At 39.6% G+C, this 27829-nt stretch overlaps 1 protein-coding gene and 1 long non-coding RNA gene across 3 annotated transcripts in view; one reads left to right on the top strand and one right to left on the bottom strand.

Annotated features, from left to right (window-relative positions):
- The window catches only part of DSG4 (desmoglein 4), a 43890-nt gene extending 28397 nt beyond the window's left edge, over nucleotides 1-15493 (top strand). The window contains exons 11-16 of the mRNA XM_070629837.1: nucleotides 2100-2318; nucleotides 4386-4691; nucleotides 7756-7895; nucleotides 8042-8105; nucleotides 9435-9643; nucleotides 11919-15493. Of these exons, the coding sequence (XP_070485938.1) occupies nucleotides 2100-2318; nucleotides 4386-4691; nucleotides 7756-7895; nucleotides 8042-8105; nucleotides 9435-9643; nucleotides 11919-12686 (1706 nt within the window). The 3' untranslated portion in view covers nucleotides 12687-15493. The remainder of the gene's footprint in view (nucleotides 1-2099; nucleotides 2319-4385; nucleotides 4692-7755; nucleotides 7896-8041; nucleotides 8106-9434; nucleotides 9644-11918) is intronic.
- LOC139084843 (uncharacterized) overlaps nucleotides 1-27829 on the bottom strand; it is a 154903-nt gene that overhangs the window by 65373 nt on the left and 61701 nt on the right. Inside the window, exon 1 of one of the 2 annotated variants that reach the window (XR_011542646.1) lies at nucleotides 21827-21959. The exons of the other annotated variant lie outside the window; for it this stretch is intronic. This is a non-coding gene — a long non-coding RNA (uncharacterized lncRNA). Of the gene's footprint in view, nucleotides 1-21826; nucleotides 21960-27829 lie in introns of those variants that run through there. 2 annotated transcript variants of the gene reach the window in all.

Raw genomic sequence — 27829 nt, forward strand, 5'->3', positions numbered from 1 at the left:
GCAGTATAAGACTAAGAAAGAAACCATGATAATACCCAAGCAATTACAGTCCATACATTCTGGTCTTCGTCCTGTGAGTGTCACTTTTAATATCTAGGGCTGTTCCATAAATAACATAGTCTTCTTTATTATCAGTATTCTCGAAGACCTGTTCCTAAATGAATTCTAACCATGTTGATCAAAGCCTACATTTGTACATTGGTCATATATGAAAATCTTCAAAAACTAGAAAAAAAATTAGTCATTTAAAGTGAATAAAGACGGAGAAAGAGGGTCAGCCCTAAGGGCCTAGTGGTTAAGTTTGTCACGTTCCGCTTTGGTGGCCCGGGTTCGGTTCCTCACCTGTCAGTGGCCATGATGTGGTGGCAGCTCACATACAAAAAAAGGAAGATTGGCAGCGGATGTGGCAAATCTGAGGGCAAATCTTCCTCAGGAAAAATAAAGGGGGCAGGGGGGGGAGGAGACAAAGAAACTATCAAAATGTATCAACAGAAAACTAAAAACAAGGGCCATTGTTTATTCACCTAAGCAGAGTATCTGCACTGGCACAGAGCCATCCAGACGATTTGGATAAGTTTGTTCAAGGATGCTCAGCCACCAGGTTAAGAGGCAGAGCACTCTGTAGAGCAAATGCCATTGGGGAGCAAATGCAGTCAGCAATAGCTTGAGCTGTGGGTTGCCACATCAACCGACCATAAGAAAGCTCCGGAGAATCAGAGAATGATACAGAAAACAATCTATGGGATAATCTGATGTCTCTCTAAATGAGTCTAGAGGTCCAATGCTGAATAGGGTATAAGAACATAATCGACAAACCATGCAGGATATAGATAGGCTCCTGGTTCATTATCATTCAATTTACTAAATGAGTCTACCACTTAGGCACGCAAAAAACATCTTTAAAAGAAGTTTATTAACTTCTCCAAAAATGACCTAGTAAAATACCCTAGAGATGCTAATGTTCTAGGTTACAAACGAGAAAACTAAGATTCTTCACAAGTTAAAACAAAATAATTCTTTACCCATTGTAATAGAACATAAAATAGAAAAGTGGACTAAAAGCCCAAACTCCTATTTCCTGGTCCTCTGACCTTTCTAACAAACTATACTAACCCAAAATTTGTTTCAAATGTGTTAGGGAAAAAATCTAATAGATTTATATTTGTTTTCAGAAGTGTCATTTCAGAGAGGAATAGCATCTAATAGATGAAATTAAAATAAATAGTGAAAACAAAAAGAAAAAATACACAAATCATTTAATTTCAACAGTGGCTATTTCCACAAACACAGGACTCAATAAGCATCCTAAATGGAAGGCTCTAAACTGGTCTGGGGGGTCTCATTTATAGGGACAGAGTGGGAAGTTTTTGTCAGTGTTGCCGAATTGATTCCGACTACTAGCGACTCTGTGTACAGCAGAGCAGAACTCTCCCCAGTCTTTTTGTGCCATCCCTGCACCTTCCCTCACTGTATCTGACAATGCTCTGCTGCTATTCGTAGGGTTTTCATGGCCAGGTCCTTTTTCCTAGTCTGTCTTAGTCTGGAAGCTCCGCTGAAACCTGTCTACTATGGGTGACCCTGCTGGTATTAGAAATAATGGCAACATAGCTTTCAGCATCACAGAGACACAGAGTCACCACAGCATGACAACCAACAGACAGGTGGTGTAGTTTCCTGACCGGGAAACAACCCTGGGCCGTGGCAGTAGGAGCACCAAATCTTAACCACTAGACCAGAGTGGGAACAGAAAGCAGTAAATTTTCTCTGAGGAGGGACATCTAACTTTGTATCTTAGGATATGTGGGAGATAGTAGAATGAAATGGGGATGAAAAACATTTTAAGGAAAGTGAATGGAATGTGCAAGAGTTCGAAGTTAGGAAGAACCTTGTTCAAAGAGCTAAAAAGAAGCCAGTGTGGCTGGAAGGTAGTGAGCAAAGGCAAGAGTTGCTTCAGGTCATTGAAGGAGGCAGGCACCTATCATGCACCATCTCAGGAGTCCTTCATACTATCCCTATGTGCTGTGCCATCAAGGGATATGAGAAAGAATTTTCTCCCTGACACCATTTACCCCAACACTCATGATGCTTTGCTGTTTCAGATGGCTCTGGGAAAACAGCTACAGGAACCATATGTATCGAAGTTCCTGATGTCAATGACTATTGTCCAGTCATTTCTGCTGAAAGTGACACCATCTGCATTGCCTCTCCGTCAATCCTTATCTCTGTTGATGAACATTCTTATGGGTCTCCCTTTATCTTCTGTGTTGATGATCAGCCACCAGGCACAGCTAACTTATGGGATATCAGATCGATAAGTGGTAAGTAGAATGCAAACTTGCTCACACTTTAAGACCAAAAGCAAAAACAACTAGCAAATAATTAGTCAAGTCATGTAATAATATTCTCCATCTCTGTTTCCATGATTCTTGCCATATTCATGTTAAATGAAAAAAATCTTTCATATACACACTTAGGATATTTGGAAAAATTTTGAACTGAAATAAAAGTAAAAATGTTTTCTCAGTACTGAATTACAAATAGTAATATGTAAATATCAATTTATCCATCATTTTATATACATGAGGTGCTAACCAATATTTGATCAGTTTAAAATAAACAGAACCCTTGGCAAACTCACCAGATGGCACAATTTCCTATTCTGAATTATTTCAGGCATGTCACTTAAACGTCTCCGAAACTCAGGTAGCCCATAGATACATTTATACATTTTCTACTCACTTAAGAGCACATAAGATCAATGACACTGGTTTTATAAAGAGCTATGAGCTCAGATTTATTCGTAAGGGTAAAAATTTAAATCCAAATTGCCCAATATTAGAAGAATGGTTAGGCAAATTGTGATACATATTATTAAGATGCAGTACTATACAGCATTAAAATTAGAAATATGTGAAGCATTTAGATACAATAGAATACAAAAACTAAAGTATATAAAGTATGAAGATCCCAAGGGAGTATGTGTGCTTGTGCTAACTGTTGCCATGTGAAAAGGAAGGCCTGATGTCATTAAAAAATGAGAGTGAATTTCAGGCAATATAACACAATACACTTTGTGAGTTTTTTCCCGAAATGTTAAATGTATAACAGAAAATGAAATGCTGTGAGAGAACCTCATTCGGGCTAAGATAGCCCCCTAATCTCATATTAATTTGGGGAAATAGGAAAGATTTGGGGAGGTGAGGGTGGTAGGATGGGGGTCAGAATGCAGAGCCCAAAGTGAGAGGAAAATACTTCTCACCTCTCTGAGGCCACCAAGCTCCTCCATTCACAGAAAGGAGAAACCCTAAAATAATGCCAGGGAAAAAATGCCACCACTAAGGGCTTAGTCAAAGGAGGAAATCAGGCAATTTTTTTTCACCATAAAACTTTTTAGCTCTTTTCCACAAAACTACTTTAATTTTAAAAAGCTAAGCACATTAAAACAATTCCATTAAAATCAAGACAACTCTGACTACAACTTCTCCTATTAGCCCAATATCCCATTCTTAAATAGTAATGTCTAACCACTTTTTCCTCATTCAGATCCTAGATATTATGATAAAAATACAAGAAAAAACGTTCAACATGGAGGTTGGCAAAGGTATTCAAATGATACTATAGATTTGTCAGTAAAAAGTATAATCATATTCAGATAATATTCCTAGAGCCCTGTTTCAAGGTTGGTGTTGAAGAACAGAATAAACTTTCACCTAATATGCTGTGGCATTGCTTTATTCAATTCTTAGTGCACAGGTTACATTTTGGTAGACATAGCTGGCTTATCATATAGCTAACTGAAAGTAACAAACCATAATAATAATAATTATTGAGTGTTATGGATTAATAATTACCATTCTTGATTTAGGTGTAAATTTAATCATCTCTAAACATTCCTTGGGTTGATAAATTTCAACCAATGTTTTAAGCAGTAGTTTCTATAAAAATCAATAGGCAATGACAGCACAAAGAATTAGGAAAATAATAGTTATTAGAATAATTTTAAAGGAAAGGGCAGCAATTTTGAATAAGAGATAAACAAGTCTTAAGGAGAGTATTTGTAATCTGTAATCCTAAATAGAAGACTTCTAATATTTCCCTTCAGCTCAATATTCTTCATTCATTGGACAAATATTTATTAAGTGCATATTACAGGTCAAGTATTTTGCCCTAGAAATAAGCAGCAGGGTCCCAGCCTTCTTTGTAGAAATACCAATCTGGCAGGAAGCACTCTCGAATAATTAGTTATAAATGTTAAAAATAAATAAAAATAAGTAGAGGGAGCTCTGTGACTAAGGGAGCATAAAAAAATCAGGCCTTAAGTTAATCTTGCTTATTAGGAAGGGTTACCCTAAAAGAATTTTAATTTATTTTCTCTTTCTTTTCAGCTACGTCTGCGATCTTGACAGCTGCACAGAATTTATCTCACAAAATTTACGAAATCCCAATCCTAGTGAAGGACAGCTATAACAGAGAGTGCGAATTGGCACAGATAGTGACTTTACAGGCCTGCGATTGTGACAACAACCACATATGCTTGTACGCCACTACCACAGGCATCTACACCGGGCACGACAGCTCGGTTACTGGTGACATAGATGGGCTCGTCACTGATGACCAAACTGGGGGTTCAAATGTTGGTCTCGGACAGACAGGAATTGGCATGATGGTGCTGGGCCTCTTACTGCTGCTTCGTAAGTACTGGATTAAATCCCTCTTTTCAGCAGTTCTTCAAAATAAGAATGTAACCAGGCTCACTGGAATGGCTAGGTTTATTTGGACATTTTTATTTGGTATCTATAGCAATTTTCATGGAAATCTAGAAATAAACAATGGGACTGATAAGGGCATGTACTTGTTCAACAATGATAACTAAGGTCTAGGGTTAATGAGGTCATCACGATGGGAAACACGTGCAAATCCCGAAGTACAATACAGCGGAGCATAAAGTAAATCCTATAATGAAAATTTCAGCAAACTGCTTTAAGAGTAGAAAGGCAGAAAGCACTTAAGTCCAAGTGGGAAGTTTGGGGAAGTCTTTATGGAGGAAATGGCTTTGACACAGGCCCTAAAAGCTGAGGATTTTCTTAGAAAGAAGATGGTGTGTGGGGAAATCTGAAAGGCAGTCCAGGACAAAGGAACAATGCAAACATAAAGAGAGAGAGGGATGGAAGGGCGGAGCATCCTCAAGAAGTGGAGAGGCTAAAAGGCAGGCTGGGATCCACCATAGGAAGGTTCACGTTAGGCTGAACATTCTGGGCTTCAGTCCACAGGCAATGAGGAGTCAGTGAGGACATGTGAGCTCAGGTGACCCGCTCACTCTGGTGTCGTAGGAAACAGGGACAAGAGCCTAGAAGGGAGAATTAGCCTCTGGGCTCTGGATGAGTGTCAGAACTAAGATCATGGTCACAGGAATGGTGAAGCCATTAAGCAAAAATTTCAAAAAGGATCCTTCTCTCCCTAACCCATTTTTTAAAACATTAGATCCTCAGGGGAGAAAGGCTTCATGCATAGGTTGCCGTGGCCACTCTTAGATTTTGCGGAGATCAAAAATTGGATTCAAAAATTAAAGATGACTAAATTCTTCAAACTCTAATATTAATGTTTTCATGAAGAAATACAAACTGAAACATTATCATTTTAAGATATAAAAAAATAACTGACTTTTGGGCAGACTTTCTTTCTTAAAATAATCCAAGTTTTCAAGGCTATACAAAGATCATGAGCAATTCTGATAATGATAATAGAGATATTTTCCCAGAATACGACTCAACAGCAACTGAGTAGAGGAATCAGCTTAACTTGAAGTCAGTGGTTCTCAACCCCAGATGCAGATTAAAATCTCTTGGAGGTCTTTAAAAATTACTCATGCCCAAGCAAGAGTACTCAAGATGAGACCCAAGCACGGGCATGTTTAAGCCCTCTGGTGAAGCTAATGTGCAGTTCAGGATCAAAAACCGAGAAGCAGCTGGCTAGCACTCAAAATTTCATGACTCTTCCTTAACCAGGCCAAGAAAGCATGACCATTGTTAAATTGACCATAGAATAGAAGGGGAAAATGCTTGCGGGCAAAGTCACTCATTCTCATGGAGGAGCCCAGGGTCTCCTGCAGTAGAAAGGACAGTGTGATGGTGGGAGGAGGGATCTTAGCCCAAACCTTATACTTCCAAAGGGCCTCAAATTAAGACTTTTCATGTTAGCTCCAAATGAGATACAGTAATTATATTTGGTTTGTGCTGAAAACTTGCATTTCTTTTATTGGATAGTGCCTTTGTTAGACAGAGCTTGTGTCCATGATGAGGCATGATGCTGCACACATCTAAATTCACAGAAACAGTGTAGGTGGGGCAGCTGTCTAGAAGCTACCAATTCTAGTCCTTTTCTTTTTCTTTTTTTTTTGAGGAAGATTAGCCCTGAGCTAAGATCTGCTGCCAATCCTTCTCTTTTTGCTGAGGAAGACTGGCCCTGAGCTCACATCTGTGCCCATCTTCCTCTACTTTATATGTGGGACACCTACCACAGCGTGGTTTGCCAAGTGGTGCCATGTCCGCACCCGGGGTCCGAACCGGCAAACCCAGGGCCACCGAAGTGGAACGTGCACACTTAACTGCTGCGCCACCGGGGAGCCCCATCTAGTCCTTTTCTAGGAGGCTCTCTGGAAACGTATAACTTGACCTTTCACTGTTCATGGTGCAGATGGTAAAACTGCCAAATTAACACTTTTAATAACATCAAGAAAAGCCCTGATTTAGCAACTTTGATATTTTTTTATGTACTTCTAATTAACCCACTCAGTGGAATGCATGTTATAGTAGGGAATTAGACAAATATAAAAAGCAACTAGAGTGGACCCAAAGAACTAAACTGAGTGTATACTAGAACCTTAGAAAACTTAAGAAGTGTCTATATTTATGAACTAAAGTATAGAATTGAAATAAAGTTTCCATTATATTTTGTAGACAAAAATCTTAAAATAATAAATGTAAAAAGCCCAATTAAATCTAGTGGATAATATTTGATTGATTGCTTTTAAGTGTAAATATAATAAGGGTTGAAAAAGGGTCCTATCCCCTAGGTCCTATAACTGAATCCTGTATCCAATCCTCCTGCTTACATACATTATGTGTTTAACTTATATGTGTGTATATGGTGTTTGGTTACATGGGTTTGTATATATTGGCTTCTATATGGATATGCAAATATGTATACATACACACAGAGATGGTCTATGTGTAAACATATGCATATCCAGGTACCTGCATATATACATGTTCCCATGGAAGTAAATACATGTGTATTCATGAGTATACACATATATACAGTCTTACCAATACATAAACATACACAAACGATTTTATGTGTATACATACACATATATAAATGCATATGCATATACATGGAGGAGTAGGAATCAGAAAATGGGATGTGTATCCTGGATCTGCTACCAACCAGTTCAGGAGTCTTGGACTAGAGGGAAGAAAGGACCTTACTTTCCTATTTTGTCAGTTAAAAACACACAGATTACACGATCTCAAACTCCCCCCATTCCAGCTCTAAAGCTCCATGTGACTTGGTGGTTTTGTATTTATAAACATGGATACGTATACTCAATCCTTTAGGGAAAAAGTGATGCTTTCTTATCTTAAGTTATCCTTTCAGTTCTAAATGTAGTGCCACACTTTCCAAAAAATGATAAATACAATGACTTCCTAAATTGAGCAATATGTGTTAACTATTCCTTTTCACTTCCTTGGGCAGTGTCACCACTCTTGCTGCTCATATGTTGCTGCAAACGAAGGCAGCCAGAAGGCCTGGGGACAAGGTTTGCTCCTGTGCCAGAGGGGGGAGAAGGAGCGATGCGGTCTTGGAGAGTAGAAGGGGCCCGTCCCGAGGACAGGGTGAGTGGACGGTCACTTTCCAGAGAAGCACGGGGTTTCAATGGAAATCAATCATGTCTTGACAATTGTACACTACACAAAAATAAAAAGATGTCAATTTTTAATATGCAGCATTTATTTTAAACATCCTTTCTTTTTCTTTTCAGGATGTATCAAATGTATGTGTACCAATGACGGCCTCTAACACCCAGGATCGTATGGATTCCTCTGGTCAGTGGACACGAAAATCTGCTTTCCTTTTTAAAATTTGAAAAATTATTCAACCAAAGTTCATGTACAAACACCCAATTTAAAAAAACCCAGCATATCTGTCAATCCTCCTTGGACAATAATTAGAGGGAAAGTTACATGTTTGAAGTGGCCACCTTATCTTTCTGTCTTAAACTACAGGCGGTGAAATATGGCGTTGCAGTTAAAAGGGAAAACTCTGGAACAGAATGCTTGAGTTTGATTCCCGGCTCTGCCACTCCCTAGCAATAAGTCCTTGGGCAAGACACTCAACCTCTCTGGGTCTCAATTTCCTTATCTTTGAAATTGCATTTATGATAGTATCTACTTCCAAACGTTGCTGTGAGACGTAAACGAGCATATATATATATATACACACACACATACACATACATATACATATATTATGTATGATATATAATATACATATATTAATATGTTATATATATTATATATGTATGTATATGTGTGGTGAGTGTGAGTGTGTGTGTGTATCATAAAATATACTTAAGAATAGTGCCTGGCACAGAGTAATGCTACTATAGCCATTATTTGTAATACAAGCTGTCAAAAAAAAAAAGAAAAGCAAAAGCAGCAAATGTGTTCTTCTAACAATACACTGAGGAATTTATCTTAAATTCACACATGCATCTGCCTCACCAGTCTTACCCTCTCCTAATTTACCAGTTCCACGCACACCTAAGAACTTTGAAAAATACTCAGCTATTAAGCAACGATTGAGCAAAGTAGAGAAGTTGCCCAATTCTAGAGCAGACATGAGATTTCTCAGTGATGGTTCCTTAGTATCCCAAGCTGGCCTCTGGACGCAAAGAGCCTCAGGTGACCGCACACTCCCATGAAAGCCAGCTCTCCACCAAGCACCAGAGTGAATGAGGACTATGAGTTGCAGTTTCTGTAAGGCCATGGCTGGCCTTGCCTTGGAGGGTTGCAAGCCCTCTCAGACAGGCCCGGCAGCTTGTCAGAGGGAGCAATGGAAGGAACTCCTGCAGGCACAGAAGCCTAGTTTCTGCTAGCTAGTTCTACACCTTTAAATCTAGGGGTAAAGTTTGTGCAAATGTCAGAAGGCCAGGTCTGATAGCTGGCTCCCCCTGTACGTTTCCTTACTTTTATTTTATGAGCAAGCCTGGAGATTGTGGGTATAATTCAAATTGCTCCTTACCTAGCATCCCAGTACCTACTTTTTGTTGTATGGTGATGGTGGTGTATGACAGACAGCAGCTGGCAGTGTTTTACACAGATAAACAATGCAGACAACCCAAGCCCTGTTATACGAACACCCTCTCCTTTCAGAAATCTACACTAACACCTACGCGGGCGGAGGAACTGTTGAAGGGGGTGTATCAGGAGTGGAACTCAATACGGGTCTCGGGACAGCCACCGGCCTGGTGGCCGGAGGAGCAGCGGGAGCAGCCAGGAAGAGGAGTTCAACACCAGGGACACAGAGGGAATATGCAGACACCGGCCTGAACGTGGCCTTCTTGGACAGCTATTTCTCTGAGGTAATTCCCTTGCACACAGTTACACAAAATAGTCACGAGACTGAATAATCACAACGGCAGTAGATTCTTCTGAAATATATTCAGTTATTGTTAACTCTATCCCAATCCTGAATAAAAAATATTTCACTTCTCCTTAAAATACAGAAAGCAAATTTGCTGAAGCATTCCATATTCAATTGACATAACACATCTTAATACTAGCATCTCTCATCATTCTCCAATCCCTTTTTCCATTTTTCTGTCGTCTGTTTTCTTCTGGTCTTCCCATTTTGTTTCCCATAGCAACGGCAAAGCAGGAGGATCCTGATCTAGAAAAAAAATGTGTGTTCCAGTCCTCTCTTTCTGATGTCCCTGCTCTGCAGTTGTCTCCAATAGAAAGGAGAAAAAATTAATTAAAAGACAGGACAGGGGAGGGAAGAGAGTGGTGACTTACGAACAGAGCATCACCATAACTTGGTGACATATCAGGGCCTAGAACCCAGCCTCCTATTCCCTAGCCAGTGTCCCACCCATGACATGTCCCTCACTAAGAGAAGGGATCACCAGTCTGTGAGCATTCCAAAGAGGACAGCTCCAGAGGCATTGGGTTGGCCTAACACGGTAGCACAAATCCTCTAGTGAATTCCTATTTAGCACATTTATTTCACCTAATTAGCTGTCTATTTATCTCACGTTTCAATTAGCCTGTTTTACTCCCTATACGGTAATTCATGTTTCACCACTGCTCCTGACAAAAAATGCTAAGGATGTTGTTGTAATTGTAAGCTCTGTCTTAAAATTGGTGATTACCAATAGCATTGCAGACTGTGCATGAATAGTATTGATTATTTAAATGAGTGATCAATACCACTAAACACATTCAACAAATGGACATAAATTATATATGTCATAGAAATGTCATAGAAATTATATTTAATGAATCATTCATAAAAATCACACTAATAGTAAAAGAGCTTTACCATTAATGTCAAAATTGCACTGATTATTTTTTCCCTAGGTTACAATTAGTGCTCTCTAGGACAAATAAGATCAAAATGTATTCTCCTTTCTCTGTGGACACTGAGGTCATCCTTCCTCAAACATTTTAGGTCTCCATTTTAAAAAAAAAACATTTAGGTCTCTGCTTGATTTCAGAGGTGGTGAGCGCAGCCTCTCTGCCAGGTGAAGACTCTGCTTTACAATACCAGCGCTTCCTCCTGCCACTTTCCACACCAGCACCAGCCACCCAGCAGCTAACTTGTGCCCCAGGCAAGATAGGGTTATCCTCCTACTGAGGTGTCATTTAAAATATTAAACAGTAAAGTTTTAAGGTAATATCCAACTCATGAATAATTGATTTCAAGAACCAAAATCACTCATTTCTAATGGTAGAATTTAGACTCTGGTACAGACCAGAGGGAAAATATATGATGTCGTGTAAAAAGGATAGCTCTATTTGAAGTTGTATTCTACAGCTATTTGGGTCTTGGGCATGTCATTCACCCTCTCTGGGCCTTTGATTACTTATTTATAAAATAAAGAAGGGATCAGATTATATGAGGTGATTTCAGATGGTGATGAGCAGGCCTGATGGGATTTTTGGAACCCACCAAGGGCCACAGCAGGTGAGGGAAAGTGGGGAGAGAGCTGGCAGGTCTCTGCTCCGCCCCACATCCCCTTCAAACAGAGAAGTTCCACTTTAATCCATTCAACATGTCAGCTCCTACCTAGGATTTCATTTAAAGGGTCTGTCATTAAAAATAATTTGAAAATCATGGCAGATAATGTCTTAGTGCCTTCCTCCCATTAACCCAACTCCAGAGACAACCCAGCTCTCTTCACTCAGGCCATGTAAAACTTCCCTGAACATTCTGACAGACATCTCTGAAGCTCAGAGATATCTACATCTTTATACATGCTTTTATTCTAAGTTGATCAAATCTCTCTCCTTAAATAAATATTTTTAACATAAGTAATATATTTATTTCTAGACCACCTGAGAAACAAAAGACTATAAATCCAAAAGACTAAAACATTATCTTTGATTCAAAATCTGAATAAAATGTACAAATTATGATTTATTAGCTTTCAAATTTATTCAAATTCTATGCACCATTAACGCACACTGACCACCTCTAAAAATTCCAATTCTTTAGAAATATAGCAGAGTCAGTGTTTTTCTCAGTTCATCCCATAAAATCTTCTTTGATCAAACGTCTCTAAAGCTTTGTTATTCTTCTTTGATTATTTTAAGAGAAAAGAAACTTCTAATTCCCTATTTTTCTTCTAATTTTAGAAAGCATACGTTTATGCAGATGAAGATGAAGGTCGACCAGCAAATGACTGCTTGCTCATTTATGACCACGAGGGAGCAGGGTCCCCTGTGGGCTCCATTGGTTGCTGCAGTTGGATTGTGGATGATTTAGATGAAAGCGACATGGAAACTTTAGACCCAAAATTTAGGACTCTTGCTGAAATCTGCTTAAACACAGAAATAGAACCATTTCCTTCACAGCAGGCCTGTATCCCTATCAGTACTGACCTCCCTTTACTTGGACCTAATTATTTTGTCAATGAATCTTCAGGGATGACTCTCTCAGAGGCTGAATTCCAGGCAGAAATGGCAGTACCTGAACCAGTGGTTCACGGGGATATTGTAGTGACTGAGACTTACACTACTGCTGATCAGTGTGTGCAACCCACTACAATTGTTTTTGATCCTCAGCTCGCACCCAATGTTGTAGTAACCGAAACAGTAATGGCACCTATCTATGATGTTCAAGGGAATATTTGTGTCCCTGCTGAGTTAGCCAACACACACAATGTCATCTATGCTGAGAGAGTGCAGTCTAGTCCTGGTAGGCGGGACGTGAGCAATAGTAGCATGACTGATGGCTGTGTGGGACCTATGATGAGTGGCAGTATTTTGTTAGGGCCAGAAATTCAAGTGACACAAATGGTGAGTCCAGACATTCACATAAGCCAAACCATTGGTTCCACATCTCCAATGACATCTCGACACAGAGTAACACGATATAGTAACATACATTACACCCAACAGTAAGTGCGTGCTTTACGGTCAGTATTCTACACAGAGAACTTGCACCTTGTAATCACCAACATATCCATCAAAGATGTATCATGGACTATATTTAACATTTTAACAGTCAACAAATATTCTAAGTTCAATGCCACTCTTTGATTCTATCTTTTGGGGGGTAAATATAGCTAAGCACTTTAGATAAGCCTTTTTTAATTCTTTCTGATTTTAAATAATGCACAAAAAAACTTGAATAAAATGTGTTACATCCTTTGATACTTTCTAATAGCACTTAACTCCTAAGGTGAATCTTAGAGGCCTTCAGGCCTATAGAACGGGTCACACAAACCAAGATACCCTTGCTCTTGGAGGCTGCAAAAGAAGTCTTATCTGTATTCACCAGTCATATTTATCTTTAGGGAAATATTTCTATTAAAATTTTTAATTGAAAAAGTGAATTAAATGTACATTTATGAAAGGAAATTGAAAAGGAAGATGGAGCATCTATCAGAGATCTGAAGTCATTGGTCTCTTCAAACAGTTTCTCAAGATATCCAATATTTAGAGCATGCTTAATATAATACCAGGAAAGAGGCTGCGAGCTGAATGCGTCACTGAAAAAGGTTCATCAGAAGGAATTATATATATATGTATAGATATGCATATATATGCATATACATAAATCAATATGGATGGATTTTATTGCACTTTATTGATTTATATCATTAACTGTAAATTAATTTAGAATAGCAAAAAAAATTATGACATTACAGTACAAACAGTTCTTAGGGAAGTATTAGAGTTTTCCCCCCTTACAGAGAATTTTTTTCCTAATCTTGCTAATTATGCCAGAAAACCATATGAAATATGGTTTAATCAGTTTCATTGACCTGAGTCACAGAGTTTTCTTTTGGCAACCAGATTTTCTCCAAAAGCACCTCTGTAATTACGCATATATTCAACAATTTTACTTAGAAGCTACTATGTGTTGAGCGCTGGTCTTGGTTCTATGAATATATAGGTAAAAAAGACAGACATGATTTCTGTCTTCATAGAACTTCTAATTCATTTCTAGACTTAAAATAAAACTCTGGGGATATAGCCTTGAGTTCTTATCCAGAATAATTCACAAAATATTTAAGTCCATTACCAAGTTGCATTTTTCTTTTGAACCCTGTTACTTACGTTGAATGACTGAAATGGAAATACAGGCAGAGGTTGCTTATTTTTAGTAGGCATAAAACTGGCTTGAGAAAAAGAAATTCTAGTGAGATAGTTTTATTTAATTCTGTAAAATATGTAAACTATGCAGCAGTAACTATAATGTGACTAGTGAGATAATGTAAATGAAATAAACTTATTTTCAGGGTTTATTCCTTTTGGAAGGAAATAATTGTAGTGTTTCTTGCTTAATTTTGTTCCTTTATAAATAAAACTCTTGTGGAATTTAGGGCATCTTTCGCCCAATTCTTTTATTTTACAGAAAAGGAATTTAGAACTAGAGAGGTTAAATGACCACAACCAGGTAGTTGTGGTACAAAACCTTGAACTCATTGCTCCAGTACTCTGGCCAGTGTGCTTTTCAATACCGTAACTTCAATATACATGGAGAGTATCCAATTTGGCCCGTTGCATGATCTTTGTTATTTCCTAATTGGAAAAAAAGCATCTCTCAAAAAAACAAAATAGGTTTTGTGAAGTTTAAGTGCCAAATGGCTGAAACACCATAATGCCAAAAGGTTATTTATGTTTTCTAATCTTTTCCAAATTATATGAAATGCCAGTCATTACAGTCATTCCTTACTTTAGTTGTTCACAACCAAGGTTTCGCTCCATTTCATTACTCTGTAATTTTGCTGAAATCCATAAGATAGCCAAGGAGCATTGGTGCTATGGTCATGTTAACATTCAATCAACAACCAGCCATGTAACATCTTGTATGGATTTGATCCTGTTACATATCTTGCTGTGGATATTTCTTGAAATTTGCATTCTATTAAGCCAATAATTCTAAGAATTATGAAACAGTGAATAATTAAATATAAGGTGCTAATGGGATTAAAACTGAAAATACTATGAGATCTGAGAAATGAAGAATAAAACAGTACCAAGCATTTAACTGATTAAAATTTTAAAAAGAGATAAAACTACTTGTGAGAAGACTAAGAACATTTTTCTGTTAATCTTTTCTTCTCTCTCTCTATCAGTATGCAAAGATTTAAGGGTGCTTCCAGAAGAGGAAATCTACCTCTGGTGGATGGCTTCCTCCACATTATCCATGGAAACAAGACCAGAACCATTTCATTATCTCTCTCAACATTATCAGTGAGGAGGAGCTCCTCCATCATTCCAAGATGATCAGTATCACTCGCATATGACTCAAGCCTCTGAAACTGGTGCATTTTAAAAACATTATCTCAAACAAATTAGAAAGCACTTCACTGCTTAAGAGTTAGAGTATTGCTTTATCTAGGAGATAAAGATGATGCAGCACTTATGTTAGGGTTTGAAAAGGAACCTAGAAGCCCAGGAAATGAGATTTAGTAAATAAACATAATAGCGTATAGTTTGAGTCTTATCTTCTGCCCCATGGAATTACTTGAAAGGATAGCATTATTAAATGAATAAATGAGTTCTCTTAGAGAAGTCTTATCAGGTGAAGGGAAAGGATGACATTAAGAAGACAGAGTATTTATAAACTTGTTTCAGAAAAAAGCTATTTTTTAAAAAACTCCCTCTTTTGGATTAGATATTTCTGATTACAATGTATTACTGAATGTAATAATGTTTTATATATTTCTGCAATAAAAAATATGTGATAAGACAGAAAACATTTCATCTTCTCTTTGGTGCATGTAGTACAAACAGATTCAAAAAATCTTTTCCCATTGTGTTACTAGGTGATTATTATCTTTATCATTATGTATCTAATATGGGAGCATGGATTCTTTTGTCAGTAGAAATTCAGAATAATTCACTTATTAGTCAATCTTGGAATTTCTCAAAATAATCATTATTTTATTGGTAAATGCTCACTATAAACTAACAAATCAATTGAATAAACTCCAGAAATTGTTAAAGATGTTATATAAGTTATAGAATTAAATATTCTCTCTTCCTATTGGACTTAAATTCAAGGAAATTATTACTACTGTTCCTGTAGCAGAGGCACCAATTTCTGTTGAAATAAGGAAATAATAATTAATTTCAATTAGGGGAATTGACGAAGGCTCCTTGAAGATGGTGAGATCTGAGCTAGGCCAACTAGAATTTTGTCTGACAGGGATTTCGAAGGCATAAAAACCAAAAATACAGGATATATTCAGAGAATATTAAGTAGTCAGTCAAATTAAATATAATAAAAACAGTGTCTGAAGTAAAATAGGAATTATAAAATTATTATATATTCAGCCATTTTATATGATGCTTGCTGTACTAATTACTCAAAAAATATAACCCTATTGAATTCTCAAAACAACACTATGTAGAAAGACTTGCACCCATGTCATAGATGAAGACACTAAAGCTGAGGAAAATTGTTACTTTTATGTTGGAGCTTAAGTGAGTAGCAGAGTTAAAATTCAAACCCAGGACAGCCTCACTCCAAAGACCTTATTCTTACTCATCAAATTCTTTTGACTTACTTCTGGAAGGATATGTGAGAGGCAGGTTTTAGAGGATCCTGAAGCCCACTAGAGATTTGGATTTCACTTGGTAGAAAATGGGGAACCAGTGACATTTTTGGTGCTGGTGAATGGCCTGGGCCTATTTTATGAGACAATACTGGGGCAGCCCTCAGGAGTCCTCATGACAGTTGCTATGCTATTGATCACCACGACACAAAGACACCCCCGTGGCCGGATCACTGAAGTAGAGAGCCTAATATGGTGGTCAGGATCTTCTGAAACACCAACATTCCAAGGCGAGCTCGCTGGCCTCAAAGCTGGGGAGGGCCTCTAGATCACCGCTGGGGTGAGCAGGGCCATGTTGCATTACCTAAAGTGACTCTAATCAATCATTCTACATGTTAATCAAATTGTTTGTACATTGAATGCCCACAACGTTTCATTACATGAGGTGAGGTGTACGGATTATTTGCAGTTTCTAGATTAAGGCATACTTTCTCATACCTCTCTTATTCTGCAAGGGGAACCCTTGGTTCCCTAATTAGGAACCCCCTTCACTGCCCTCATCTACTTAGATTTTCCTACTTACCTCTCAACACTCACCTCAAGCATTGCCATTTCTTGGGAGCATTTCTTGATCTCTTCCACCGTCCTAGCCTGTTTGCCAGCGAGCTCTCCTTCTTTACTCCCTTCAGTAATTAACACACTACTTCTCCTATTCCAGCCAGCCTGTGAGCATCTTGAGACAGGACAATACTTTTCTCATTTCTGTATCTCCAGTGTTAGTAGAACATCTAGTACATAGCATCCACTCATTAATTATGCAAGTGAAGAACATAGTCAAATTCTCTCAAGCACCTAAAACGAAGTGTCTGCATTTCAACAGTGTTGCCTCTAGACAGCAGCCCTTTGAATGATCTTTGAAAAACTCGTGTAAATACCACCCTTAGCAAGAAAATGAAAGTATAAAACTCATGAAGACTATTACACTTCAGGAGAAATTTACCTTTTGCAGAAAGAATAATAAAATAAAATTATTGAAAAAACAGCCTCGTGTGTTTTTTGAAAGAATACTATGGTAAAGCTAAATAAAATAAATTCTAAAATGTTACAGAGGAAGTGATTTTACGCAGAATAAATGCTTCAGATGAAAGTTAAAACTTCTGGAAATTTGAGAATGACTGCTGATAATAAGATTACCTTTCATTATAGCCATTGGTTGATTGATAGTTTTTTTTTTCCAAAACCATTTCTTCTATTTCTTATGTATATGTTTAGTAACCAGAAAAAAAAAAAATCATACAGCAGGGGGCAAAATAGAGTTCCCAATATTAAGATAAAATTCTTTACTTTTCCTCATAATATATTTATCAAAACAACCATTAACACCAAATAAGTGAACCCTAAACATTACACTTACATGCTACATGGAAAAATCTCATTCCTATTTTTAATCTGAAAGTTAAAGCCAACACTTATTTTCACTAAATATGGTGTAATTTTTTACTTTTTTTCTCAAATGTTACAATGTGTAAATGGTTGTTACAATTTTTAAAGCATGGAATAAATATTAAATACAGGCAATAAAAATTAATTTGCTAAGACAACTTCTTTAAATTCTATTTCATCTTACTTGAAATAACAGTAAGACTGAAGAAACTGAATTCATACTGGGAAGGAATTACTAGTGGGGTTTGCCAGCGCTTTTGTGGATTATTAAGAAAGTGAACAAACAAAAGATTCATGAGGTGTCTTATTATGTTTTAAAATAATAAGGGAAAAAGTATTAAAACCATCCAATAATTATACAAATAAATTGTTTTATAGATAAGGATGGCGATTGTCTGGTACTGAACCGTTGGCAGGCATCATGTGCCAGCACAAAAGTGATTGTTCATTAGCTCATATGTAGGCTGAACTGTGCATCAGAAAGGCAATGAAAGGGTGCTCATATATAATGTGGATAAAGTGAGTCAAATGAAAGGGAACAAATGAAAATTGAGGACTACTTGTATTTATTGTTGTTGGCATAAAAGATCTACCCTAAGCGTTGAAAATTTTTTTCTTAAAAATAGGACCATACTTTGGCTAGAAACCCATAGAGCTGAGTTTCTCTGTGATTAATAAGATGACTGAGTTAAAGGTAAGAGAGATGCTGAATGTGCACTTAATAGGGAGGCAGTGAATTTGTGTGGTGAGTGATGGTGAAGTGTTGGTACAAAAGTCACAGTGCACACATGGGATCAGCACAAATATTGGTTGACTGGGAAGTTTCCTTTGTGTATTTAATAGGGAGTCACTGAGTGGGTGGGGACTGGTATCAGTGAGGCATGAGCCACTAAGCATGGGGAACATAAAACTAGATAGGGGTTGTAAAGAGAGAGGAATTTTTAAAATATATTTATTATTATGTGCCAAGCATTATGCTAATAGTTTTTCAAACATTTTCTCATTTAACCCAGCTTATCATCTCCCTTTTATACATGAAGAAAAATGAGAAAAGGAACCGTATAGGAACTACTGTAACCTAGTTCCAACGTTCATTCATTCATTCATCGTGTTTTTTGAGCATTTCACTATTTACCTGTGAATAAGTGTTAGGAGCAGAGAGGAGAACTAGAGTCTTTGCCATCAAGGACCTCACAGTCAGATGCAAGAGGAAGTAAAGTGTTAAAATACAGTAGGACAAGTGTTAGAGAAGAAGTATGAATAAGAAGGCTATGGGAGAAGAGACGGGGCGGAGACAAGTGGAGTCTGTGAGGCTTCTCAGAAGAAATGACTTTTGAGCTGAGTCTGGAAGGACCCATAGGACATAGCCAGGTGAAGAAATGGGAAGGGCATTCCAGGCCAATAGAACAGAATGGGAGAGAGGGAGAGAAACAGGGAACGTGGAGAAAGACCTTAGCTCCTTCTGAAAACCAGAAGTAGTTGAGTAAGGGTGGGGAATGAAGGAAGATGGCTGGATGGACACGAAATCAGAGGCCTGAATACGTAGGACACACCAAGAAATTTCCATTTTCATCTGAAAGTTAAGGAGAACTATTGAAATATTTAAAGGAGAACAGTGAATTGGAAATAACTTGTGAAGTTTGCTCTGGTATAGACAGGAAGGGGATGAGGTTGCTGGTAAGATCAGCAGGGAAGTTATTTCAATGAACCCAGGCGGTGAGGGGATGATCTGAGTTTCATCCATAGCAAAATCCTTGGGATAACTGAGTAATTAACTGCCCGTATCACAAAATCATGTTATAATTGTGCATTTCACATCATTTGCAAATGGCAGCAAACAGTTATGCCAGTTACGTCCCATAGATGGCACTGTAACCTAAAAACACCGAGCCCAGTAAATGTCCTCGAGGTTGGAGGACTCTCCCTGGAGGATTATCTGTTGAAGGAGCAGAACATGGAGACTAAGACCCAGCCTCTCACCTCAAGAATAATACGCTTTCTACATTTATAAGGAATAGAAATGAAATCAAAAGAAAAGTCAGTGTTAAGATTTTGAGCTAACTTTTTTGCTATTAGCGCAGCATTGATTGTCTTCCTAGTATAAAATTCGTGTGTGTTTAGTGTAGAAAATTTTAAAAATATAAAAACATAAAAAGGAAATGGAAATCATATCCCATTACTCAGAGATAATTACTGCCTACACCAAGATAGTTTTCCTTTCAGTTAATATTAACACAGTCCTATCCTTCAGGTGACAGGTCACACCTAAGAAACCCAAATTCCTGACTGTTACTTAGTCACTACACCTTTATTCATGGCATATCACTTTAAAGTTGGCATTATTATATATAATATAATAAATTAGATATTTAAAATGTAAAATTCTTGTCAAAGTATTTTAAGGAATATTTCATCCCATGAATGGACATTGAGGTTTCTTCACTCCTCTTACATTGTAAATAATGACATGGGGCTTTGTATGTGCTTTACATTATTTCCATTGGAAATGAAATTTCTAGGTCAAAGACTACACAAATATTTAAGAATCTGTATATTACAACACATTATTAAGAAGACAGTCCTGGATATTATTGAAAACACCTTATACACCAAAGTACAATCATAACTACAATATATATTTTTTTAACTTCTGGAGTTCCAGCTTCCCTTCCAGTTCTGAGATTGAGTTCGTGAATTCAATAGATATATCATATCATTATGAAGCTCATATTCACTTATAAGGATGCCAGCATTATAGAGGAATATTTAGATAGATATCTTCCGCTATTAAGGCTTAAGTTGTCCCAGGTTATTTTTCATGGCCATAAAGCTTACTCATTTCTTTTGACTGAACACAACAAAGGCTCTGCTATCTACAATGTTATATATTATAGTATATGTCATATATATTATAATTTGATATTATAATCTATAATATCTATCTATAATGTGTTCAGCCCTGATCTCTATATAATATAGTCCCAGAACCAAAGTTATGGGCTGTAATTTTCTAAGATATTACCAAATTATCATTTAACAATTTGAACCCTGAAAAAAATCTCTTCTCCACAAAAGGCACGAGAAAACCCAAACCACAATTCCCCACTGTCATCTCCCAAGTACCTCCTGTAAGCTGGTTCACAATTAACCATCTACCGAGAAAGGTCCTTAGATTTAAATATGCGCTTTAGAGGAAAAGAAATATTCCCGGCAAAGACAGGACACGATCTGACATGATGATGGTAGATCTCACGCTGAGATAGCCCTTATTACTTACCTTTGTTCTTAATTTCAAAACGTTTGAGATTTTTACACCGTCCAGAATACATTAAACTATGACTAATCTTTCAGAATTTGTGAATTGCAAGTGCCAGCCTGTTCTCTGTTATTTTCTATTCCCATCGTTTCAAACCAATGTTTCCACCCCTCACCCTGCCTCCCTTAACTTAGGGAATTTACATTCTCTGTTTCACTTGCACTGAGATATTGGCAAGAGAGAAGTTACTGTGACAAAGGACATTGAAAACCTGAGATCAAATGTTTTGTTTAACCCTTGAACAGAGAGGATGGAAGACCTGGACACCTGAGGGAACATTTGGCTTATACAGTAATCCCTTTCACAACAATTACAAGCTGGGCTGCAAATTCCCGCAAAAAAAAATCACAAGATAATAAGATGAACTGTTTCTGATGGCCGTTATCTGTTTGTATAGCAGCATGATCCTCACAGCATGGTTAGAGTCAAGATGCTTCCACCAACTACTGAAATCTAGTAGTACTTTAGGACCAAATCACACAGCAAGTGCTATAAAAAGTTAACTGGAATATTAACACTTTGCACCCACCTCAATTTCATAAAATGAGTCAGTGAAAAATAACTGATTATCTAAAGAAATGAAAAGTAAAGGAAAATCTTTTGTCATAGCCAGGCAATCGAATAGGTTGGGTAGTTAGTGCCTGCCTCCATCGATCTTCAGATTTTCTGTTGGGAGGCTCCAGGAGCCTTGTTTTCTGCAGGGGGGAAGCAAGCATGAGAATCTGAAAGATGGAGTAGTTCTCTAGCGGAAGAAGAGCAAACAGGACACCTACCCTCCATTAACTCTGGCCTCTCCCAGTCTCTCGCCAAGTCAACAGTTCTTTTCTGCCCTGCACCACAGGCTACTTAAGAAAGGAAAACTCAGCGGGTCGAGAGGGTGGCAGACTCCTCCCGGATTCCTCCCTCCACACTCTCCCCTCCCCTAGGAGCAAAAGGAGGGGAGGGGAGAAAAGACAACAGAAAATCTCCCTGGTTCAGCAATCACGGTTTCCGTGAAATTGAGAGGGGTGTCCTGAAGACATGGGTGTGTTCAGTTCATTGCATGTTTTGGCAAAGGACTTGTCAAGTGCCCTTAGCTAAGACAGAAAAGCATGTAGCTTAACAGGAAAAAGGCTGAGAAATGAAAGCTGAAGTCGGATCCACGAAGGTCCATGATAGTCAGACGGATTAGCAGTGCATACTTAAAAGAGAAAACACCCATTGCTTTGTCAACTACTAAATCTGGTCAAAATAAAAAAGGCGTTATAATGAGTTTTGAAATTTGGAGAAACTGGTGATTCCTAGGGTTGAGTGCATAATTAATAGTAACCATACTTCCTGGATTTCCAGGACAGGTTCACAATTATTATCACCATCCCTGTCAGTCTTAACTTAAAATCATCTACTTTTTGCCCCCTTACATATTCATTCTTGTTAGAACAAGTTGACTTTTAGAAAACACAGTCACTATCGTAAGCATTCATTAAATAATTGTTGATTTCACATGCCAAGTTAGTCATGTAAAATCCTTTGCAGCATGAATTGAATTAGTGACTTTCTTTCCACACTTATGGGCACATCCTGGTCCAAGACTCCATGGCTATCTCATTCATCCACGTATCTCTAGTCCCAAACTGTGTCTGGCACATATTAGATACTTAACAAATGCCTGCGGAATAAACTACTTGTTGATTGAATTATCCTTCTTCAAGCACTGCTTAATGTTATCAAAATTATCTCTTCTACTAGCTCTAGATTATGGGAGAATCTACAGTTCTCAAAGCAAAATCATAAAGAGATATTAATAACCTGTCAGAAGGAAAAACCAATTAGGTGCTTCAACTTCCACATACCAAGGTTTACAGCTCTGCATAATGTACTGAGAATTCTATTCACATTTGGGTCCAATTCTTGGATAAGTCCCTTCAAATCTGTTCACCTTACTTTGCTTAATTGTACAACTAGAGAATTCGATTAAATCAGTATTTTTCACACTGTGGGTCACACCCTCCAATAATGGGTCATGAAATCAATTTAGTATGCCTACCTAGAGAAACATTTTTAATGGAATTAAAAAGAAAAGAAAAGGAAATAGCAGAATAATCACACACAATACGAGTATGTGTTGGGAAGATCCAAGATGGCGCTGTGAGTAGTCCTCTTTGTCTCTCGCCCTTCGAGTCTACAATTATTTGGACACTTATCGCTTGACAAAGGATATCCAGACAGCATCTCAGGACATCTGAGACACCCACGCGACTATACATCGGAAGGCGGACGGACTTTCCTCCGGGAGGATGTGGAAACAGGTGAAAACTCTCCGACCCCGACGGGCAGCCTAATACCCGCAAGCGGCTTTCTTCCAACGGACGTCCCCAGAGGATCCACACACATCTAGGGCAGGAGCGAGAACACAACAGAGGAGCGACGGTGGAAACAGGTGACCAGAACCCTACCTAAACCCCCCGCAATTACTCCTAAACGCAGAGGGAAACTTTGGAGTTGCACACCTGAGCCCGCGGGGAGAGTCTCTCCCCGCCATTGGCGGGGAGACCCAGTCTGGTGTTCGGGGCGCCCGGAGGGTCCCAGAGAGAGTCACGGAGGGTACGGAGGTCTCCCAGCTGCCGTTGCCCGCCCCGTGGGACTAGGGATTGCCAGAGATCTCGGAGAGGACCGGGGCTAGGGGAACTTTCAAAGGCCGGTTCTGCGACCCGGAGGGGAAGCGCCGGAGCTCCGCCCAGGCAGCAGACAAAACTCTCTGTCTGCCATTAGCAGAGGGGCCACGCTGAGCACTCACGGCTCCGGGAGAGGCCCGGAAAGAATTCCAGAGGGCGGGGCGACCCCCAGCTGCTGTTGCCCGCCCCGTGGGACTAGGGATTGCCGGAGATCTCGGAGAGGACCGGGGCTAGGGGAACTTTCAAAGGCCGGTTCTGCGACCCGGAGGGGAAGCGCCGGAGCTCCGCCCAGGCAGCAGACAAAACTCTCTGTCTGCCATTAGCAGAGGGGCCACGCTGAGCATTCATGGCTCCGGGAGAGGCCCGGAGAGAATCCCAGAGGGCGGGGCGACCCCCAGCTGCCGTTGACCGCCCCGTGGGGCTAGGGATTGCCAGAGATCTCGGAGAGGACCGGGGCGGGGGGAACTTTCAAAGGCCGGTTCTGCGACCCGAAGGGGAAGCGCCGGAGTTCCGCCAGGCAGCAGACAAAACTCTCTGTCTGCCATTAGCAGAGGGGCCACGCCCAGCATTCAGGGCTCCCGGGAGAGGCCCGGAGAGAAGCCCAGAGGGCGGGGCGACCCCCAGCTGCCATTGCCCGCCCCGTGGGACTAGGGATTGCCGGAGATCTCGGAGAGGACCGGGGCTGGGGGAACTTTCAAAGGCCGGTTCTGCGACCCGGAGGGGAAGCGCCGGAGCTCTGCCCGGGCAGCAGACAAAACTCTCTGTCTGCCGTTAGCAGAGGGGCCACGCCGAGCATTCACGGCTCCGGGAGAGGCCCGGAGAGAATCCCAGAGGGCGGAGCACCCCCCAGCTGCCGTTGCCCGCCCCGTGGGGCTAGAGATTGCCAGAGATCTCGGAGAGGACCGGGGCGGGGGGAACTTTCAAAGGCCGGTTCTGGGACCCGGAGGGGAAGAGCCGGAGTTCCGCCAGGCAGCAGACAAAACTCTCTGTCTGCCATTAGCAGAGGGGCCACGCCCAGCATTCAGGGCTCCCGGGAGAGGCCCGGAGAGAAGCCCAGAGGGCGGGGCGACCCCCAGCTGCCGTTGCCCGCCCCGTGAGGCTAGGGATTGCCGGAGATCTTGGAGAGGACTGGGGCTGGAGAGAGTTCCAGAGACCCAGCTTAGTAGCCTAGGGGGAAACCCTACAGGCTCACAGCAGCCTTAGGGAAAGCCTCTGCACAGCACCAGTAGAAGGCACCCAGCCGCCAGCCACAAGGCTGGAAGACCCCAGGGCAAAAGCAGCATAGCTAGGTGTACTAACCACAGACTGTAGAAGATGCCAATAGCTCTCCTGCGACCCATAGAGGACAAGTGAGATTCGGTGGGTGCCGACAGCAACGGAGCGACAAATATAAGTGATCCCACCCCTGGCCGCTGGAAAAGCCCATAACACCGTTGCAGACCCCAAGGAGAGAGCGCATCTAGGTGGGCAACAACAGTAGGCACCTGCAGCCTGAAGCCCCCCTGTGACGGCCCCCACAGCAGAGGAGGGAATCCAAAGGGCCACTGTGGCTACGAAGAGGGGCCCAGGCCCAGTTAGCAACTACAGACAGGGTTCCTGGTTGGTGAAGTATAAACAGCTGCTCCCCCCACTGCAGCAGCTGAAACAAGTGAAAGGAGCAACTAAACTCTATCTCCATGCGGAGGCACAAATCAACAACATCAAGCAATATGAAAAAATACATTAAATCTCCAGAACAGAAAGAAAGTAACAAACACACAGAAAACAATCCCAAAGAAAATGAGATATATAACCTAAATGATGATGACTTCAAAACAGCCATCATTAAGATTCTCAATGAGTTAAGAGAGAATTCCGACCGACAACTCAACGAGTTCAGGAGCTATGTCACAACAGAGTTTGATACGATAAAGAAGAACCAAACAGAAATATTGGAAATGAAGAACACAATAGAGGAGATTAAGAAAAATCTAGATGCTCTGAACAGTAGGGCCGATAATATGGAGGAAAGAATTAGCAATTTGGAAGATGGCAATATAGAATTGTTGCAGGCAGAGGAGGAGAGAGAAGCAAGACTTAAAAGAAATGAAGAAACTCTCCGAGAATTATCAGACACAATTAGGAGATGCAACGTAAGGATTATAGGTATACCAGAGGGAGAAGAGAAGGAGAAAGGGGCAGAAAACCTATTCAAAGAAATAATGGCTAAGAACTTCCCAAATCTGGTGAGGGAGATGGATCTTCAGGTGACAGAAGCCAATAGATCTCCAAACTTTATCAATGCAAGAAGACCAACTCCACGGCATATAGTAGTGAAGCTAGCAAAAGTCAACGACAAGGAGAAAATATTAAGGACAGCCAGGCAAAAGAAACTAACCTACAAAGGAACCCCCATCAGGCTATCAGCAGATTTCTCAGCAGAAACTTTACAGGCTAGAAGAGAGTAGAATGATATATTCAAAAATCTGCAGGACAAAAATCTACAGCCGAGAATTCTCTACCCAGCGAAAATATCCTTCAAATACGATGGAGAAATAAAAACTTTCCCAGATAAACAAAAATTAAGGGAGTTCATTGCCACAAAACCTCCTCTTCAGGAAATCCTCAGGAAAACCCTCATTCCTGAAAAATCCAAAAAAGGAAAGGGGCTACAAAACCAAGAGCAGAGGAGATAAGTAGAAGGACAACAACAGAGAGTAGCAGCTCTACATCAGAACAGATTAAACCATGGGACGAGAAACAAAGGAAACTGAAGAAAACTGGAAAACAAGACACAAAATGGTAGTGGTAGGCCCCCACGTCTCAATAATCACTCTAAATGTAAATGGATTGAACTCCCCAATCAAAAGACACAGAGTGGCAGGATGGATCAAAGAACAAGATCCAACAATATGCTGCCTCCAGGAAACACACCTCAGCCCCAAAGACAAACACAGACTCAGAGTGAAGGGATGGAGAACAATACTCCAAGCAAATAATGAACAAAAGAAAGCAGGTGTCGCTATACTAATATCAGACAAGGTAGATTTCAAAGCAAAACAGATAAAGAAAGATAAAGAGGGACAGTATATAATGATAAAAGGGACTCTCCACCAAGAAGACATAACACTTATAAATATATACGCACCCAACACAGGAGCACCAAAATTTGTAAAGCAACTCTTAATAGAACTAAAAGAAGACATCAACAACAATACAATAATAGTAGGGGACCTCAACACACCATTAACACCAATGGACAGAACATCCAGACAGAAAATCAACAAGGAAATAATAGAATTAAATGAAAAATTAGACCAGATGGACTTAATAGATATATATAGAACACTTCATCCTAAAACAGCAGGTTACACATTCTTCTCAAGTGCACATGGAACATTCTCAAGGATTGACCATATTTTGGGAACCAAAGCAAACATCAATAAATACAAGAGAGTTGAAATAATATCAAGCATCTTTTCTGATCATAACGCTATTAAACTAGAAATCAACTACAAGAAAAAAGCAGAGAAAGGTGCAAAAATGTGGAGACTAAACAACACGCTTCTCAACAAACAATGGATCATTGAAGAAATTAAAGAAGAAATCAAATATTATCTGGAGACAAATGAAAATGAGAACACGACATACCAAATCATTTGGGATGCAGCAAAAGCAGTCCTAAGAGGGAAATTCATCGCAATACAGGCTCACCTCACTAAACAAGAAAAAGCTCACGTAAGCAACCTCAAACGACACCTAACAGAACTAGAAAAAGAAGAACAAACAAAGCCCAGAGTCAGTAGAAGGAGGGAAATAATAAAAATAAGAGCAGAAATAAACGATATTGAAACAAAAAAGACAATAGAAAGGATCAATGAAACAAAGAGTTGGTTCTTCGAAAGAATTAACAAAATTGACAAACCCCTAGCCAGACTCACCAAGAAAAGAAGAGAGAAATCGCAAATTAATAAAATCAGGAATGACAGAGGAGAAATCACAACAGATACCAATGAAATACAAGAGATCATAAGAGAATACTATGAAAAACTATATGCCAACAAATTGAACAACCTGGAAGAAATGGACAAATTCCTAGACTCCTACAATCTCCCCAAACTGAATCAGGAAGAAATGGAGAAT

This window comes from Equus przewalskii, chromosome 7 (assembly GCF_037783145.1).
Source record: "Equus przewalskii isolate Varuska chromosome 7, EquPr2, whole genome shotgun sequence".
Taxonomy (NCBI): Eukaryota; Metazoa; Chordata; class Mammalia; order Perissodactyla; family Equidae; genus Equus; species Equus przewalskii.